Source organism: Amphiprion ocellaris, chromosome 17, assembly GCF_022539595.1.
Source record: "Amphiprion ocellaris isolate individual 3 ecotype Okinawa chromosome 17, ASM2253959v1, whole genome shotgun sequence".
Classification (NCBI taxonomy): domain Eukaryota; kingdom Metazoa; phylum Chordata; class Actinopteri; family Pomacentridae; genus Amphiprion; species Amphiprion ocellaris.
In genome coordinates, this window is record NC_072782.1 from 11929032 (window position 1) to 11949732 (window position 20701).

At 38.7% G+C, this 20701-nt stretch overlaps 1 protein-coding gene across 1 annotated transcript; it reads right to left on the reverse strand.

The window, feature by feature from the left end:
- Window positions 1–1130: 1130 nt before the first annotated feature.
- Window positions 1131–19482, reverse strand: prlra (prolactin receptor a). The gene is made up of 9 exons (XM_023298020.3): window positions 19303–19482; window positions 13944–14034; window positions 13066–13198; window positions 9113–9282; window positions 7524–7690; window positions 6598–6739; window positions 4536–4632; window positions 3603–3672; window positions 1131–3476 (listed from the first exon to the last, which is right to left on the reverse strand). The coding sequence occupies exons 2-9, from the start codon at window positions 14014–14016 to the stop codon at window positions 2394–2396; spliced, it is 1935 nt and encodes a 644-aa protein (XP_023153788.1). The 5' UTR covers window positions 14017–14034; window positions 19303–19482; the 3' UTR covers window positions 1131–2393.
- Window positions 19483–20701: the final 1219 nt, after the last annotated feature.

Below are 20701 nucleotides of genomic sequence, written 5' to 3' on the forward strand. Positions count from 1 at the left end.
ATCCGTGGGCGGTGAATGTCAGATTATTTATTCCGAAGCCCCGCCCCCTCCAACAACGTCACGGGCTGCGTGCGCATCCCCACTCTATGAATGGAGTATAATATGAAAACAGTCTCTATGTCTATATGCATACATAATGCACGTATTTATGCAGTCTGTGATAAAACACCACACAACCCATTTGTGTAGGCTTTGTTTGATCATTAGGGGAACAGTCTGACCGTCAAACTCTCTATTTCCTGCATTTTGATCATTTTTTATGCACTATTTTGGACCTTCATCAATTTGTGGTGGAAATGTCTTTGTCCATGTAAAGGAAGCACAAAATTCTGATACCAAGTGACAAATCAAAATAAGCGCTACACAAAAATGAAATATTCCATCAGGGTTATGCCATCTCAAATCATCAGAGGCCTTCCATTAGGTCATCTCTCATTTGCTTGCAACATTTTTTTTTTTTGTTAAAATCATAAATGATAATTATTTGAAAAGGTCTCTCTCTAAAAGCTCAGATTTATGTATTTTAAGTGATTTTCAATGTTTTTTCAGCTCATTCGTTCACACCTCATTTACTGCCGCACTTATTTTTCTTTTTTCTTTTTACATACACATTCCACTGACTTGTGCAATGTGCAATACTTTGTTACAGCCTCACTCTTTTGTATACAGTGTTTCTTTAAAATTGAATCTTTTGTACATAATGTTCTCTGCAATTTTTGCACTGCGTTTTTAATATATTCTTATACTCTCCTTATACTGTCCCTGTCATTTGAGCTGCTGTAATGGTGAACTTTGAGTTCAGACTATGCAGTGCCTGAGTACGGCCCTAACTGACTGTCAACAGGTTGTTCATTTGAATAAAGTTGATTTCTAATGTGACTTTTTTATAGTCACACTATGTGATTATTGTCCTTTAACCTGACTAGGATGTGGATGAACTCAGTGGTTGAGAATTTGTCATAAGTTCAACTTTTCAGTGCACAGTTGGCTAAATTTTCTCTTTTTCCAACAATGACAATATGAAAAAGAACTGCACTATGCCCACCTCAAAAACATAGATTCAGGCTGATATTTACACCGACATAATAATAACAGACATGGACTTATCAATATACACAAGAAAAAACAACTTTTTGTTACAGGACCTTGTAAATTTATTATAAATATAATGTTCATGACAAGCTTTCCAAAAAGATTTTAGGGCAGTTAGAAACTGTCATTAAAGCTACACGTGTTGCTGCTATGCTATGGGTAGCTATACAGATACAAAAGTGCACGTTGTACGTGGCATTCCAAGCACAAAAACTAAACGTCTTTATAGAAATAACTCCTTTTTTAAATGAGTATATATGTAAACAGAGGAAAATCTGTTTATAATAGCACAAAACAGCACAAATTAGTCCCACTTTCTCAGTTTTCTTCTTTCTGGATCTCATGTTATACATATACAAATAGCTTTAACATGTAGTGTTCTGTCGGGGTTTCTCACCGGGTAGAAGGAAAATACACATGGACAAAAATTGCAACAACTAAAAACATCTGATGTTTGAGTTTTCTGCAATTTAGATTTTACACAAGTAGTTTTTAAGAGAAACAACAGTAATATATTGATGAAAATGTTTTTTTTTTAAAGTTGGCGTGCCTGAGAATGATGATTTATGGTGGAATATAATCAGAATAACATGTAGTATCACATCATTTATATATTCAATTACATTCTCTGATAATTATTTAAATCATTCACTCAAATTCTTGGATATTTGTTATCAGATATTCAGACTCACTGGACATAGACGGAGGGTATAAGCCTGCCATCCTCCCTTTGTTTCCTAAATCCTCTTTGCTATGAGAAACAACAGCAGCGCCCTGTGAAAAAGTAGCCCACACTCTGAAAATGGCAAGTTCTGACAAAGACTTGGATCTTACAATAAGGCAGGCTTGCTTGGTTCTTACAGTGAATGGTCGTAAAGATCTACAAAGAGCAGAACAACTAAAACGGATGCATGTTTGTCCATCGGGTATGGAAAGTTTCATTTCCCTGGCATGGTTCACCCAAAGCAAATCCTCTTCAGACATGACTTAGCAAAGACACCATCGCTACGTCGCTGCATCATGGAGCATTTCTGTTGTCTATAGCAGAATGACGTTGAATGCAGTCCGACCGTTCTCCAGCAACGTAGAGATAGACCTGGCTATGCCTGACTACTGCACTGTAATCAGTGAAAAGACCTTTCTCATACAAGAAGAAGTTGAAAAGTAACGGCTACCTTTTGACACCAAAACATTGTCTTTGCAACCACTGTATGTTGGTGTCATCCAGTTTCTGTTTGTGTCTTAGTCCTGGCCTACAACTTTCATCTTTTAATGTCCAGCACCTGCCAGTTATGTAGCAGCTAGTGAATGGGCAGGGGGAACATGGTGGCCGTGTCAACATATCCATTCACTGCCTTTTCCTCCTGCACTGGCAGGGCAGTATGAATGCAAGGTATAGACTTCTGAGCAGAAGATGTGCAGTAGCTTTCTGTTGCTCCATTCGCGTCCTTGTTCTCACAAGGGCACATGTCCACCTGCTCCTCCATCACTTCTCTCTGGAGCAGCAGCACATTGTTTTTATCCACCCCATTCACCTTGCTGTAGTCCTCCCCCTGGTGCGTCTGCAGGCAGCCTTTTCCATGGCTGTGGCCTACAGGAACCGGATGGAGAAGCACCATATCCTCCTCGTTGACAGTGTGGACTTCAACGTACTCTGTGGATCGAACAGTGGGCAGCTGCAGACCAGCAGGTGCTTCTTTGTGGCTGATGCTGGAGATGCTGACATCACTGCGAGCCTGGAGTTGGTGTCGGGCGTCCGGCTGGGGATGGAGCAGAAGAGGCTGCTTGTTGCTCGAGCAGAAATCAGAGCAGCTTGACCTGAGAGCCTCCTTGGTGCTTTGGCCAGGCTGAGTGAGGTAGGATGATAAGGAGCTCGGGGGGAAGAGGCTGTCAGAAAGGCAGTGCTGCTTCGCCGTTTCAAGGGAGCTCGGTTGACTAAGTGGGCTTAAGCTGTACTGGGGCAGTGGAGAAAACACCGAAGGCCAGGTCTTCACCCTCCCACTGGACATATCAGGGCTGATCATGTCTTCATGAGCATATGTCAGCGCTTCCTGCTCCCAGGCCGCCTGCTGCCTTTGTGCCTCCGAACCCGTTTGACTGCCGTCCTGATCTGTTTGCCGCCCGTCGTCCTTTGCTTCTCCACACTTATCCATCAGCAGGGTGTGGCTGTCGCAGCTGCCCCGGCCAGAGTCACTGTCAAACGTAGAGCCTTTTGGTTTGAGGCAACCGTCGTGTAGATCCTTGCTTTCCTCCAGGATCAATTCCTGCTCCTCGGGGATGTAAACCTCTAAATATTCCACCAGCAAGTCCTCGTAGTTGGATGAACTGGTTGGGGGAAAATCAGACACCACCAGTGCGCTGAAGATGTCCTCCGACTTGCCATTCTACACATAAAGTAAAGAGGAGAATTGTTGCAAATTGTCAGAAGTCATTTCCCTATTTAATTATGATAAAATTAATAGGAGAATTGTAGGATAAATGAGACATTGTTGGTTATGTTGCTGCTTTACCTTGAGAAGCTGCTTATCAAATCCTCTGATTTTTGGACCAGGGACTGGTGGCAGGATGCAATGCTTCAGGCTTCAGACATAAAGAAAAGATCCATGTCAGGGTTTGTGAACAGCAAAGATGACAAGACCATTCAAATGAACACTTTACTTGATTTATGCTTTAAGAGTCCAGAGTGGCAGAAGCTAAATAAACCGTTATCTTTTATCATCACACCAAGAATCACATTATCTGAAGTGCTTAAACAGTTTATCACTCCGAATGGATATTTAAAGATGTGAATAAGATCTTTCTGTTCTCATGACAACAGAGCAAAGAATGACATCATTCCAGAGCAATGTAATTTAACTGAATGGATTACTTATTTATCTTGAGGTAATGCAGTAATTCCAATGGGGGTAGAATGTTGGAATAGTTATGATTAATTTCATATCTTTATAATAATAATACATTAATGAAAATAATTTCATGATTGTGTTGTGATTCCACTGTAAATGTTAAACTTGCTCTGGGTCATTGTAGAATAAAATTGAACTGAATGACTAGGAGAAAATATCAAATTGTGATTTTTCTGACTGATATTGAAGTTGACTTTTGATCTACAGTCTATTTTTTCTAAAAGTCAAGCTTCGGGTCAATATTCATTTTGTAAGAGATTTAAAACATTTGATGGAGAATTACTATATGAGATAACATCAAAAACATGACTGTCATCCATGGAGAACGAGATGAATTTGTTAAAACACCGACACTTTAGTTTAAACCCTGAGCCAGACTGAGCCTTTGCGATTTGCTAACATCATTGTTCCAAATCAGCAGTTCAATTAAAAATAAACGAACTGCTCAGCACCAAAATGTATCATATATTAATACTACAATAAGAAGACGTCAGCGTTTTTCAAACTAACTCCAGAAAGAAAACAGATCATTCTTACCTGTGGCTGTTTATGTGTATACACCACGAGACTATGAGAAAGATAAAGGCGAAGAAGACGGTGATGAGGATCCACACTGACCTTTCCCGATGGAAATCTGAAAGACACAACATACCAATGTGTCAACACAGCAGAGAGCTTTATACTGTTGAATTGTGATTCTTACTACAGGATGTTGATGGAGTTGGATATGTAAATTCTCGTGAACTATTAGTTAAAGAAATAGTTTACATTTTGTAAAATGTGCTTGTTCACTTTCTTGCAGAGAGTTAAGATTGTTAACATTTTCATATCTGTCAGTCGGGTTTTAACTTAGCACTTAGACTGTACCAGCACTTTTAACAATAACTTAATCAACACTTTATGTTGTTAAAATTTCACATTTGGGCAATCACTGCTACCAGTGAAACCACAATCAAACATTTTTGCAATCTGTAGTTTGCATTGATCAAACAAACTAGATTGTGATGATAATTACTTGTGCTAGAAGGTGCATTTTTACCTTTACAGAGCCAGGCTGCTTTTTTTAAACCTGACTTCCTGCTTTAAAGCTGGGACCGTGCATATAAATGAACATCCGTTACTTTCAAGTCTCACCAGCTGAGTTCACGCTATGCTGATTAAGCCTATCAGCGGCAGGTTAATCTGTCTGTAACTGGAAGTAGACCAGAATTTCAAATCTGGTGTCAATGGAAACAAGATTTGCTTATTCAGATGCATAATGGGACTGTTTAATGCAGTCTTGTGAAAATCAGTTTCAGACAGATGACATGCAGATTTTTACTGATGGATCTAATGGGGCAACTCTAAGGGAAAACTGGGTGTAAAATGTATGAGGCTAATCTTCATATATCTGATAGCGTGTCCTTTTTTTTCAGCTGAGCTACTGGCAGTTTTATGGCCCATGTGGTGGATATAATGATATCTAATCGAATTCTGCAGCTGCCTTTTTGGCTTTGACAGACCTCAATGACCCACTCCAGGAGATTTTCTACTGCTTGTTTGCAACTGAGACTATGAGCTGTCACGTAGGCTTTTTGTGTCCCTCAGTGCTTGAGGGAAATTACATTTCCGACAAATTAGCTGAGCAGCCTCAGTCAAAGGAAAACGTTTATTTTTGAAGGTTATGATGGTTATGTTGCCGGGTAAAAATAGAGCTTTAGTGACAAAGAGTGGAAAGAAGAACAAAGGGGTAGATATTATTTCTCTGCAGTCGTCTGTTTGCCATAGGTCAACATCCAGACGATCAGTGTCAGTGTGGAAACAGCCCAACATGTTGTATTTTCATGTCACAAATACAGAAGTAGAGGGAAACAGTTATTAAGGAGCAAATTCTTGTCTGTGGATGGAGGCACACAGCCAGAAAGATGTTCACTAGCAGATAATATGAAAGCATATTGATGCCATTACTACACTTCTAGTCCGTGGGTGTCTGCTTGGAGGACTCTGTTCCATACATGCGCAGTAGGTATGTATCTACATGAGTATGCACACTGTTGCCCTTGAAGGGTTGTTGACACAAATTCTGGGTTACACTGTTACAGACTTGGGGAGATAACGAAATATACATCACGTGGACCCTATTGGATGTACAGGTAACCACAAAGCAGAAGAACATTTCCATGTTTATGCACCACAGGTGATGCATTTTATGTCAACCAGGTTTGCTGGAGCTAAAGAGACGAGGCGGAGATAGAGGACGCTACAGCAACTACAAATGTGGCAGAAAAACCCAAGAAGGATCTGAGAAAATTTTCTGATACTTCAGGAAGGATTACAGTCGTGATAAAAGCCAGTGATAGCAAAGCATTCACTATAAGCACAAGCTGACAATGTTTGTGTTGTTACTCTCACAGCCAGAAGGGGGAGATAAAAGTTGTGCAACAAACTGACCCCTGGCTGTAGTTCCAACTTAAATGGACAGGCATAAATGCGGTATCAATATCTCTCAGCTAGAAAGTGGTTTAGCATGTTTCCCACAACATTGAACATTATATCTTATCAGTGAAGTATAGATATTATGTGTCTTGTGTGTGTTGATGATTGTTGGTGGATATCTTACAGTCGGGTACTTTGATGTGGGAAGCCGAACTCCATTCACTCCAAAAGCCATGATCCGGTTTACAGCGCACCTGAACGAGGTATCTACCACCTGACCGCAGGCTGAAAATGTTAAACATCTTCTGCTGGCCCGCAAGGTGCATCTGAAAGTACAACATAATAGACACAGATGAGTCAGTCCTTCAAGCTATCTTCATGTGCCACACGATATAAATGCTGCATCGTATACAAAATAAGACTGTTTGGTTTTATGAGAAAATGAACCCTAGAACCCTAAAATGTGCTGGTAGGTTTGAAGGCCATGTTATCTTTTTAAAAAAAAATCACCAAAATTACACCATTTATCAACCAGAAAATGTAACAACGGAGAGAATCATTGCACTTTCAACTTTCCAGTGATCCATGACCTAATCATTTATGACTCTGTTGGATATCTTCACCAAACATCAGCTTAAAAACATGATACTGCAGGCTGTGTAGAGCATATAGGACACAAGAATGGGAGCAAATTAAAATATAAGTAGTAAAATAGTAAATAGTAAAATAGCTATAGTATGTACAGTCATGATTTTTTACCCAGTATTGGTAACAGCTGTGGTAACCTGCAAAAATATTACACATATTGATTCCAGATTTTTTCTGTTTTAGTAAAAGTATTAGTTCAAGGAATAAAATTTTTGCTTTTTCTTTTATGGCTCATGTAATCATAATATTGTCGTGCTGCACAGAAGTAATTTTTAACTTCTATTCAAGGTTGTGCTGTTTCCATAGACTTTATATTGTAGTAAAAAAAAAAGAGCCCACAGTGAGTAAAAGTGTGACAGGAGCAAAAAAAAAAAAAAAAAAAAAAAAACACCCAGAAACTGCTTGGGGTTCAGAATATTAATTAGAAATAAAGACTACTTGTACAAGCAATGACTCACGTACCTCCCATTCATTTTCCCCCTCTAGCTTGACTCGGAGCTCGTAGATGAGCGTGATCCAGCCGGAGCGGGTGTCGGCTTTATGAGGCGGCTCCCATGACACCCGAAGGAAGGGCCAGCCTTTGTCCTCCATCACAGTCACTGCTACCTTCTCTGGAGGGTTAGGTTTGACTGGAGAGAGAGAGAGAGAGAGAGACAATGTGAATAAAAAACAGATACATTCTTCCTCAACATGTGCATTAAATAAAAAACATAGGAACACAATAGGAGCCAACTTTGTGTGTGAAAAGGATCAGGCTAAAACACAATAGATGGAATTTCCAGTGTTTTCCCAACAGACAGGATTGTGTCACCTCCACAGTAAACAAACAGGCCTGGACAGTGAATGAACACCGTCACTGCAGGGGAGACCTTCAAAATATCTGCTGATGTCTGTTTAAGGACATTGTAGAGATAAATAGAAATGTTTAGGCTTCAATTTATCCTTCTGGAGACACACAATTGGCAACAGCTATTTAAGGCAAAGACTGTTTTAGCTTGATAGACAAATAAAATCAACATAACTATGAAAGATAAAGGGAAGAGAAGCAGCTTCAAGGGCAAGGTGGATATTTTGGGCCTCATTTACACTCATTTTTTATATTTCTTGAACCAGACAACATGTTTTCGCATTTAGAATTTTGCCTGGATGGCACCAATCTTCATATATTGCTACATATTACGAAGTAGATCTACCCAGTATTTATATTTAATCGGGTGTTATTTTTCAGTAAATGAGGGAGAAGGCTGAAAAAATTAGAATGAACATCAATATTTTAGTCCGTCTCTCATGTCCTGTCTGTAGCACTCATCCCAAGCCCCATTTGTTCCTATTTTAAAAATAGGTCACAAAGATATATTTTTGATTTGTTAAAAAAAAAAAAAAAAAAAGCACAAAATAATTTTCTAAAACAGCTGAGCTCTTAGAAAATGTCACTCAGACAGGAGAAAATTGTTGGAGACTATTTTCAGCTGTGGATTAATACGCATTTGCTGCTCTTGCGAGTGCTTGTGGGAGCAGGATGGTTTGTATGGATCCACTCGAAATAAACTGCAGTGTTTGTATTGACTGTAATGACAGAACGAGTCATCCAGTTAAACTCTGTGTGACTTTAAATGGGTTTTTGGATGACAGTGGAGGTCCATGGCACAAAGTAATATGTAGCTGATAGTCGGCGTTGGCGTTAAGTTTGCTGGTACAATCAATTGTTGCTTGTTTTGGTCTTTTAATGGGATTATGTAGACAATAAGAAAAGATACATTGTTAACCAGTTTTCTCCTCAATTCTCTCACTTTTGATTTGATTATAATGTTTTCAGCACTGTGATGAGGGTATTTTGCTTCTTGGTGACCTTCAGTGAGCAGCTACAGCTAGAGGGAGGGTTAGTACCCTCTGAGTGCATTAGCCACAGTGTAACCCACTTTGTTGCTGAGCAGCTGTGCGAGTGTGTTAAAATACACTTTTTTTTTTTAATCCTCATGGGGAAATTGTGTCTGTACCATCAGGCTGAATTATGAGAAGCAACACCACCTCTCCCTCCACATCTCCCTCACCAATGTAGACCACGTCTATATCCACGGGGTCGGAGAAGGTGCTGCCCAGAGCGTTGGAGGCCACGACAGTGATGTTGTAGTTGACCCAGATGGACGTGTCGTTCTTGTTAAAGAAGCAGGAGTTCTTCCCGGCTGTGTGGTAGTCGGGACACTCGTACACCGTCTCAGAGCTGCAACACAGTCAAGAGAACAGCATTTAACCCTCGTGTTGTCCTGCGGGTCAAAACTGACCCGTTTTAAAGTTTGAAAATGTGGAGAAAAAAAAATATTTTCACAGCGAAACTTCTGATGTCTAAATTTTCAACATTTTTGGGAAATCTTTGAACATTTTTTGGTGGAAACAAAGAAATGTTAAAAATGTTTCTTAAGAACATTCACAAAAAAATCAACCAAAATCCAGCAAATTTTTTTGTGAATGTTCTTAAGAGAATATTAGAAGTTTTACTGATATATATGTAATCACTTTACATATTTTAAGGATTTTTTTGGAAGCTTTTTACCCATTTTTTGAAAATATTTGCAAGAACTTTCTTGCCAAATTTGGGGGATTTTTAAAAAAAAAAAAATAAAAAGTTTAAGAGAAACTTTTAAGGAATTATTGGAATTTTCTTCCTGAAAGCTTTGCAAATTTTCAGAAATTTGGGGAATTTTTTTGCAGAATTTTTGGATTTTTTCAGACAAGGAAACAATGTTTTTTGGTGCCCGTAAATGAAGAAAACAGGAAGGTTAAAAGAGCAGCAGATATACGTCATGCTGCAATATCTGAAACTGACAGAGAGGAAGAGCCGCTTTCTGCATGGTAAATGGGGGCTATGTTTCCACACTTTCAGTCAGCCTTTTTTATATCCGTGTTTTGTCTATTGTTGTTCCCTATTTCTAAGCTTACTGTTTTTAAGAAAATAAATTGAAAACAACTGTGTTGATGATCACTTAACCACAAACTGCAGGTTCGAATCCCAGTAGACCTGAATGATTTAAGCCTCATGTTGTCTTTACATCCTGAACACACCTGGTCCTAAGGGTCAAAACTGACCCGCCTCCACTGAGCCTCTAAAATAGAGCAGCTTCATTGAATTTTCAACCTAAAACCTATTTTACATGAAAAACCAATCTGTCATGCATCACACACTTGGTGAATATCTGGGTTTTTGCCTCTTCAGAGGGCAGGAAGACTCAGCGAACACACTTGCTTTTATTACATCACACATGTTATAACTGTTTTCTTTACTAAAGTAGAGGTTTATTATCACTATTATTGCTGCTAAAGGTACTGCATAGCTGTAAGCATAGCTGTGAACTACTTGAAGCAAGAGATTGTACTTGTATATCCTAAGAAAATACCAGAAATGTGCAGAAAGTAGCTTGAAATGCATTTTTGAAGGGAAACTGCAGTGTACTGTATACTGTACAATGGAATAGAAAACTACAAAACTCAACTACAAAATACTAGTCTTCTCTCATCTTTTCAATCATTGCTCCCACCCACCAGGAGCAAAACCAACAACAATGCTAAGAATTTCACTTTTGGGAAAGTCATCGAATTTCAAGTTGAACAAAGGTCACTGAGGGGGTTTTCTGTGCTGTTAAACATAGTGGCCGGGTCATTTTAGACCCAAAGACAACACAAGGGTTAATGAACACAACTTGGTGTCATTATGTTTACAACCGAAGGAACGTATAGTTTCTCCTGTAGCAGTAACTGGTGCTGATGTAAGGTGGAACGACAGTGTGAGCTTCTGTGTCCATTACCGTCATGCAGCAGTGAAGCTCTTATAGCTGCCTAAGTGAAAGGAATCGGGTGATGGCTATGAATGTATTAGAGTTGGAGAAGAAAATTCACAATGTCTTCATTGCTGAGAAAGTGGGGTCATTTAATGTATTTTGTCAAACAACACCTGAATTTAGCATGTTTAAGTGCATTGTTCTGCTGCTGCTGCTGCTGCTGTTAGCAAGAAAAAAAGTCTAAATAAAACTAAAGGCACAGTGAAAGGTGAACAGTACATGTACAAGGACAAGGAACATGGCGATGTCTGCAGCATTAGGAAGGAATACAAAATTAACACAGGTATTAATTTAAAAAATAGGAGAATGGTGCTTAAAGTAGCACAGCGTCTTTGTCGGCTATTATAATCTTCCGTGGAAAATAATGGCAATGATGACTACCTGAACAAAAATGAACAGGCAGTTGTTTTTTCATTGACATTAATGATGTTAAATGTCACTTCTTTCATTACAATAATGTGCCCTAAACATTTCGCTCATTCACTATAATCCCAGAACAAGGTAATGCAGCGTATTGTACTGATTTGGGAAAATAAAAGAAGTATTCATGATTCTCGTGGAAATCTCACACAATCTTAGACAACAGCTTCTAACAAAAACTGTCGGAAAATGAAAAAAATGTGTGAATTAGGCGTGAACAACTTGTAAAACTTCAGTTTAATATTCACTGTGATATGTGTGACGTGGTGGAGCATTACAACATGAGATACCATCATGAATTTGTAAAAACCACTGACACAACAGTTTAAACTTTCAGTCAGACATGCTGTAAAATGTAGGTAAATAATGACACTGGGTTCATGTCAGTCGAGCCACAGTGTAGACACATTATAATGTTTTATCTGGAATCTATAAGGAGTTCAGTCCTGGTGGGAATAATAATGGAATGAGCATAACTGAGTACCAGCTATTATATTTTCTCACTATAAAAGAAGCTGTGTCACAGACTGACGTAGACTGACTATGTGGAATAAAACCTCCTACAATCATAATGATGTTTTCTGTGCATTTGGTTCTCCATCTGTGTCTCACAAGCATACATCAGACACAATCATATTCACTACTGGGGTGACAGTGGGTGAAATTAATGCAGTAGTCTGTTACTATGCGCAGTGTAATGTACATGAGTCCTGAATGATCAGTTATTATGCTAATTATATATAGTACGTAAAAAATAGATTATATCAATTCCCCCGAATCATTATTTACAGAGAACACAATGGTAAAGTCTGAGGTCACAGAGACGTGTGATTCAGACATCATTTTTCATTTCTCCAGACTGCCATTTCATGCAAATTATCAAGCATCATCACGATGTTCTGGCTGTGACTGAGCAATAATAGAACACTGATCATACTCGAGTCAAACCTCATTAGAATAAGCTACAGAGCTACAAGATCTAGACAAATTTATGTCCTTGTTAGGGCTTTTCTTCCTCCCTCTGTTATCACTGTTTCTTGGGCAGTTGGACAGTCATTCTTTTCTCTTTTTCATATATTTAAAGGAATAATTTGACATTCAACACAATTCTCACATTTGTCTGTTACAGTTTGACTAGCTTCACGTTTGGGCAGGAAAAGGAGAAAAAACTTGTCTACGTAAGTCTAAAGGTAAAATATACACACACATACATACATACATACATATATATATGTGGGTGTGTGTGTGTGTGTGTGTGTGTGTGTATATATGTGTATACACACACACACACAGCGTAACTGCCTCGGTGCAACTTTTCTAATTGGATGAATGAACCTTTGTAGCTGCACATAACTGTTCCGGTCCTCCCTGTACCTCTCTGCATTTATGCCTGCTCCTTATCAGCCGTGAGCAATTTTAAAATCCATATCCACAGGCACAACTAGAGCCACATAACCCTTTGCAATCTTTATCCTCTTATAGCAGTCTGCTGCCCTCGACGTGAACCTCTGCCAAGGCAACTTTGCAACCTTGGGCATGTGGAGACATCCATTGTGTCAGCTACACTGATGTTTTGCGCTGTTCTTCTTCAGTTGAAGCCATAGTGCATTCTGACATATCAAGCCCCTCAGTCTTGGCACTATCAAACCACCCAAATCCCTACTATGTGCTGCTGACAGTCACACCGCTTTTCTGCTGCCTATCAGTGAAATAACTGATTGTGTTGCAGTATGAAACTGGAAGCCACTCACTTTTCTTTGCGGTAGTACAGAGCGTAAGTAGTGGGAAGCCCCCCATCAGATCCCGGCTCCCACCAGCAGGTGAAAGTCTCTTTTTCAGGAGAACGACATCGGGTCAGCGCAGGTTTCCCTGGCAGGCTATAGCCTAAACACAGACAGCACATAGAGAAGGTGACATGAAAAGAAATACTAGACTACATACTAAATGTGGTCTATAATGTAGCAAAAAGGAATGGAACTCTGAGCCGTGTCCCTACCTGCACATACAGACTATAAACAAGCATAATAGCTCATTCAGTTATGCTACTGTCAAGCATATTTGCTCTACTTGGACTGTTGTTACTCATTTGCACTATATCTGCCACTTTATCTCATGGTCATGTTTATAGTTCACTAAGTTCTGCTTTTCTTAGTTCTTAGTTGTTGCTTAGTTCTAGATTTACTTTTCCTTTGTTCTAATTTACCTGATTTTTGCTTCCTGGTTCTTAATTTACTTAGTTTTTGCCCCTTTAAATCTTATTCTGTACATCTCTCAGAACCTTCTAAGCGTTTATTTAAAGTCTAATGTTGCACGAAGGCAGAGTAACGTAATTTCGATCCTCGGTATGTCATGTACATATTGAAGAATTGACAAAAAAGATGACTGACTTTGAAAATAGAGAACCTGAGATTTAACTTCAAATTTTATCAAAAAAATCCAAACTTTCTGGGTTTAAGTTCAGAATAATGTAAAACAAAACTAACCAAACATACCACACTGTTACTTATTAATTGTGCGGCACTGATTCCTGTTTCCTGTCTCATCAGCCAACCAACTACCAGACACGTCTCAGATGCTAGAAGAAGTTACTAAGACTGTGTTTTAGGTCAAGCAGGAGCCAAACACTTACGTGTTCCCTCTGCATGAGGCACAAAGGACAACAGCAACAGCAGCAGGATAACTTCTCTGAATTTCTTCATCATGGCACCACAAAGCCTTGGCTGTTGGATGGATACAAAATAAACAAAGAAAGGTGAAGATCAGAGAACTGTCTGATCTGTGCTTTTGAGAAATTAGTTGATGCACAACTTGTATTGAGTCATAACAACTTCCATGACAAAGAAAAGTTGCCTTCGGCAGCTGAGATGTTTGAGAGACGTGCAAAATAAAATGAATTTATCGTGACTTAAAGTATCAAAGGATGGCACTGTGAACAGGTGAACAGTTTAGACTAGCTAGAGAAGGAAAAAACATGATCAAATATTGCATAATTTACTGCAGAGGTAAATAGTAATTCATGCTTGGAAAACATCAGGACAACAATGCAGTACATAGTTGTCATTTAACTCAACTTACAGAGCACATCTGCCCTAAATAGACATGCTAAGAAGCAAGAAAATCAGAGTAAATACGAGTAAATGCGGTGAAATGAAGGGAAATAAAGACCTCCAGAGAATGTATACAGTTTCACTAAGGATTAAAAAAACATCCTCTCCGTTTCTGAATACCTCCACCAGCTGGCACATGGGGCATAACTGATTGCATAACCTGAGTTCAGGCTTTTGCCTCAACAACAGAAACACGCAGCAGAAGGCTGGTTTGAGTTGCTGGCGAGCGGCTCGACTCCCCCTCACATGACTTGGAAAGCTGCATTTGGCGAGCCATGTGCAGATGTATTAGTTATTACCCTGCAATATATTTTATCTGTAAACCTACTGGGAAGACTGGGAGGGAGGAAGAATAAGGGCAGGGAGGTAATATAGAAGTTAAAAAGATGGAAAGGTTTATGTTGCATGTTGCAACAACTGAAAGCTGGCAGACAAACCTTCTGTAACATGCATCGCATTCTTCTAGTTACTGATGATGAATTGTTCTGAGCACATGATTTGACATATTGAACAAAGGGTTAAGGCCAGGAAAAGTATGAATAGGCTTATGCTCATATACTAAGAATGTTCTTGAATTAAATAAACTGTTTCGGTATCTTAATAGATGACAAATACCCTTTTCTACAACATCCTCAAATTAACAGACTCTCAAAAACATGTTTTTCTGGCACACACATCATGACATGGAATACAAAAATAGCAATTAAAATACAATTTTCAAGACGCAGACAGATGTGCATCTGCAGTTTTGTACTTTCTGTTGCAAAAACTGGGATTCAATGTACATTCTATAACTTGTGTCTAATGCATTGTTATTTTGAACTGGATCTTTTCAAGCATGCAAACCTGTATACTTGGCACAAGAGTTCCCTTTGCTGTGCGTCTTTTTGTGCATAGAGACTTTGTGTAAAACGTCAGCAGTGGCAGTAAACATCAGGGCGCTACAGTGCTCGTGGCATTTCTATTAGTCACCACAACACCTTACAAAGACTCACTTTCTTACTAAATTTCTTCCAAGCATTTCATTGTACGCTGTATACATTCCATGCACCTCCAGGTGGATTCTCCATTAATAATCCACAACAGGACCAGGACTACAGCATGTGCTATCATCTCATGTGTGTGCTTCAATTAAAATTGACTTATGTAACAGTCATGTTGTACTTGGTGCTGATTAAACTATCAAAGCTTTCCTATTTTTTATTTTTCAAGCTGCCTGTTGTAACCGACTCCTCTTTATGGCGCCTTAATTTCAATAACGTCACCATGATCTGATAATTGGCATTAAGATCAAGGCACTGGATTAGCCTCCTGCTGCATATAGCCTTCTTACGTAACCAGTAGCCCAAACTAAATAAGCTGCTAAGCTGGGAAAGTGCTGGCCAACAGCACAGCTCGTCTCTCGCAGATAACAATGGTCTTGATGTTAAATATGATCTATGGATTCTCACCAGGAGTATATTTTCATGTCCCATCACACAACTTGCTTGCTTGCTGATTAAGTTTTTGGAGTGTAGTTAACATCACAAGTACACTACTGTTCAAAAGCCTGGGGTCACTTAGAAATTATTTTTGAAAGAAAAGCATTTTTTTTTCAATGAAGCTAACATTAAATGAATTACAAATACACTCTAGACATTGTTCATTTGGTAAGTGACTATTCTAGCTGGAAATTTTTAATGGAATATCTCCATAGAGGTACAGAGGAACATTTCCAGCAACCATCACTCCTGTGTTCTAATGCTACATTGTGTTAGATAATGGTGTTGAAAGGCTAAGTGATGATTAGAAAACCCTTGTGCAGTTATGTTAGCACATGAATAAAAGTGTGAGTTTTCATGGAAAACATGAAATTGTCCGAGTGACCCCAAACTTTTGAAAGGAAGTGTATACAAAAGAGAACACGGTATGCAAAAAACCCAACAACATTTAAGCTAATAATGTGAAATGCTGCATGTCTTGAGGGTGATACAAAGAAGTGTCAGTTTCTAAGAAAGAAAAGGAAAAATGTAGAGTTGCTGTAGTGCTTTGAGGATAATAAACACTGATGTGATGAACGCTTAATAAAAATTAATGTTAATTTTTGGGTAACGTAAAGAGCACAGCACACATACACAAAAAAAGAATCAGAAATGACTCAGTCTGGTCATCTTGAGACCTAAATTCACTTCTCGTGGCTATGAATTATTTACACTTTGTGTTCATTATTGGCCGCTCAGCTTCAAAAGGTGAGGAGAGGACGTGTCAGATGACATGTTGAGGTAAAATGTGAGAAGTGAAGCATCCCCTGTTTGTACAATAGCTCTACAGTACAGCAGCCCATCTTTAAAAAGATAATGAATAAAGAATATTTCTCTCTCATACAGTATCACAGCGTTTTCAGGAGGGCTGACCAACACAGCTGAGCTACAGCATTACATTTTCTAAGAACCTGCTTCTCTCATCTGGAAAGTTACAGAAAACAAAGGTACAAAGTGCACAATATGTCCTCAATGATTTACTGCACATTCATGCATTTCAGTTTGATTTTAACCTTTGTTTAGTGCAAATAAAACAAGCTCAGGAGACCGTTTATATAGTAAATCATATTTGATTTCCTCAGGGCATAAATGTTCAATTAAAGGTGGAGTATATATTCACAAAGCAGACCAGCAGGTTTTTTGTAGCAGTTCCTCGAGTGCCAGTTTTTTTTACTAATATATCTTAGTCCCTATCAGATAATATTTAAAAATGTAATTTTAACCAGGATTTGTTGCAGGTGTTGGGTGAAGAAATACTTTACAGATTCCAGAAATCACTCAAGCTGTGTTTATATCAATATCACCACCTGGAATCCTGTTGAGACTGGAACAGCTGAAACACTTCCTGGTATTGTAATAAAAACCAGGCTGAACAGCAACAGCTTTTGAGGAACTTTTTTTTTTCTTAGTAATGGTAGCTAAGGGCAAAGTGCATCTGAGAACAAGATGAAGACCTAAAGTTGCTGAGTAATTTTTCATTGGAATGAAGCTACTTCCAAGGAAAAGAAGACTGGATTCTGATGAACTTATGAGCTGTACTGTCGCTTCAGGGGCAAACTTTAAGTTATACAACCTGCACCTGTATCAAAATTGACTATTGTTTTGCTGCTCTATACTTTGATCTTTTGGAATAATGAGCAGCGCAGATTCTATAATCTTTAGTCTGGGGGCAGAAAGATTTGGTAGATTTATTATTTGTACTTTTAATATTAGTGTGAGAACAATCTGGAATCACATTTAATTCCGAAAAAGTACAGTTCCATATAGTATTGTTCCATAAAATACAACTTCTGCTTAAGGAAAAAGTTCAAGATCTCTCATTTAATGCACAGTTAGGTTCAAAATACACACAAGCTCATCTGAAAGTACAACAAATGGACACATATTCTTCTGTGGCACTTGCACCGGATCAGCCCGTCATAAAAACAACGTTCTCGAGAACTCCACACCACGGTTTGCCTGTTTTAGTTACACTCACTGCAACACTTTTAACTTCACTGTTTCATGTGAATGTGCTGCCTCTGAAATTGTACTCAGCCTTTGGCCTGCTGTGTTTTTTCAGGCACTTGAGCAGTTGGGAAAGAAATGAAACTTCAAGGACAGGAGACAACAGCTACCTGCAGCATTAATGATCCCACTGTGCTGAAGTTAACAGGTTAGTAAAATGAGTGGAGCAGCTACTTGTATTTAAAGGTCACAAAACCTGCTACAAGCCCTGTGTTTGAAAGAGAAACAAGATTCCTTCAGTAGTTTAAATGACACACGTGAGTGGTGAAGCCGACTGCATATTTTTAAAGGTAAAATAACTGATAGAGCTGACTTCTCTTGAAACATTTGGGTTAGATTTGCTGTATATGGCTCTAGCTCCAGACATGTGATTGTGTGGCTGTGGCTACTGTACTAACATGTCAACTCACCTCAGTCTGGTTTCCTCCTATCAAATGGAAACATGAAGTGAACACGCTGAGCTGTAGCCTGAGTACATGTGCAAAGATTAGGAGTGAATACGTCTTTCATTATGTGATTAACAAAAATTGAGGACAGCAATCTATTTCTTCACCAGCTTTGCCAACAAAGCGGAAACCATCATTTATGCATTATGTATGCTAAACGTAATATCAATAAAGGTTCATTTCCGGCCAAAGGTAACACAGATTGATATGACATCTGTTATATGATATGAGCTGGGCCCTACACAAAGACCTGTACAGGGAATGCTCATATTACATTGTCTTTGAAGTCAAAAGAGCCTTTTGTGTTTGTTTGCATTATTGGGTGTAGCGAAAGACCAAAACCTGGTGCTAACTTTCTGATCTGAACAACTTGATATCCATTTTACAGGACTGTATCCTTTAAATGCAAGAAATCATTATTAATGATTTTAAAATATATGAAGAAGCAACTCTTTTTTTAAAACAACCCCAGACAGGTTATATGCTTTAAATGCTATTAACTACAGCAGTAATCACCACACAGTGCCCACAGTGACAGGCTATATAAAGCCTGTGTACAGGACGAACAGTGGAAAGAGACAGTAAGCTGCGGGCAACTAACGTTGTAATCCAGTATTGAGTTGATCAGCTTGATGCTATAAGGGCCAACAGCCTCTTTCACCCCTTCCGAACTGGACTTAAGACCAATAAGCATGGAGCAGATATTCCATTACACCCCAGCATCATCACCACCATCATCATCCTCCAGTCAGTTTATCAGCAGGAAACAGCCTCTGTCTTCACCCTCTTTGTAACCACACTCACCTCTACTGACTCAACGCCAGATCTTGTGACTCACTTTACAACTCTGGCTTCATTCACAGCTCCAGATGTTAAAATCAGTCTTTAAAAGTGGGTGGGTGACTTACCAGCAGGGCTGTTCAGTGTCTCCCGGCGTGCCGCTGCCGTGGTGGCTCCTCCACAGGCTCCCAGAAGAGAATCGACCTGTATCTATGACTGGTTTACCGGGATGACAGGTGATAAGTAGGTACACATAACCGACCGACCCCTCAGCTTAACGGTGCAGTCAGAGAGTCGCAGCATCCACTCAGTGCGTAACGTATGATCTGAGGAGGGCGGGGCTTAGAGGCCTGCCTCCCTGCTAACCCCGCCCACGGATTAGGCTGCCAGACATGGAGGAGAGACTGGAGATAGAGGCGTTGGACAACCAGGATAAAGGCTCTAAAGTCATAACAGCTTAAAACAGAAAGACAAAAGAAGTAGGATTTAGGGTTTGATTTCTAAAAATCTCATCTTGCAAGTTAATTTGATTGTTTTTGTGCCTGCTCAATTTGATTTAAATGTTATAGTCTAATATCCATTTCATTTTCTCTTTCTCTCGTCGTTGAGGTAACTGCACTTTCTTTAACCCTCCTGTTGTCTTCATTTACGGGCACCAAAAAATAGTGTTTCCTTGTTTGAAAAAAAAAAAAAAAATCCAAAAATTCAGCAAAAAAAATTCCCAAAACTTCTGAAACTTTGCAAAATCTTCAGGAAGAAAATTCCATTAATTCCTTAAAAGTTTTCCTGAAAAGTTTTTTATTTTTATATATATATATATATATATATATATATATATATATATATATATATATATATATATATATATATATATATATATATATATATATATATATATATATATATAAAATCTTCCAAAAAATCCTAAAAAAACTTCTGATATTTTCTTAAAAACATTCACAAATAATCAACCAAAATCCATCGAATTTCACAGGATTTTGGTTGAATGTTCTTAAGAAACATTTTTAACATTTCTTTTTTTCCACCAAAAATATGTTCAAAGATTTCTCAAAAATGTTGAAAATGTGGACATCAGAAGTTTCACTGTGAAAATATTTTTTTTTCTACATTTTCAGACTTTAAAATGGATCTATTTTGACCCACAGGACGACACGAGGGTTAATAATATGTGCAAAGTTTTCTGATGAGAGGTGGGCAATGTTCCCTGTAATTTTTCCTGAGTGTGAGCAAACACACAAACTCCCTGAGCGTCCCTTGGACCACTGTGAGCAACATCAGACGTGTGCACTGTGGTCACACCAGCATCACATCCATTCAAGTTACATGGTTCATTAAAAGAATCAAATTACAGCATTTACATTTCTGTTAAAACACTTTGTCAACAGGAGCCAGTTGAAGGCTGCAGTGATTTTAGTGACACTACAATGTATAAGAGTGAAGTTATTGAATATTTGTCTCTCTTTACTGTTGCAGCAGTTTTGCAAATTGCAGACGGATCCTGTTCAC

Coding starts and splice junctions, on each gene's coding strand:
- prlra (XM_023298020.3), bottom strand. CDS start 14,016: ATGATGAAGAAATTCAGAGAAGTTATCCTGCTGCTGTTGCTGTTGTCC. Junction 4,633..6,597: donor CCACATCAAAGTACCCGACT/GTAAGATATCCA, acceptor TGTGTCTTTCAG/ATTTCCATCGGGAAAGGTCA. Junction 3,477..3,602: donor TTGATAAGCAGCTTCTCAAG/GTAAAGCAGCAA, acceptor CTTTATGTGTAG/AATGGCAAGTCGGAGGACAT.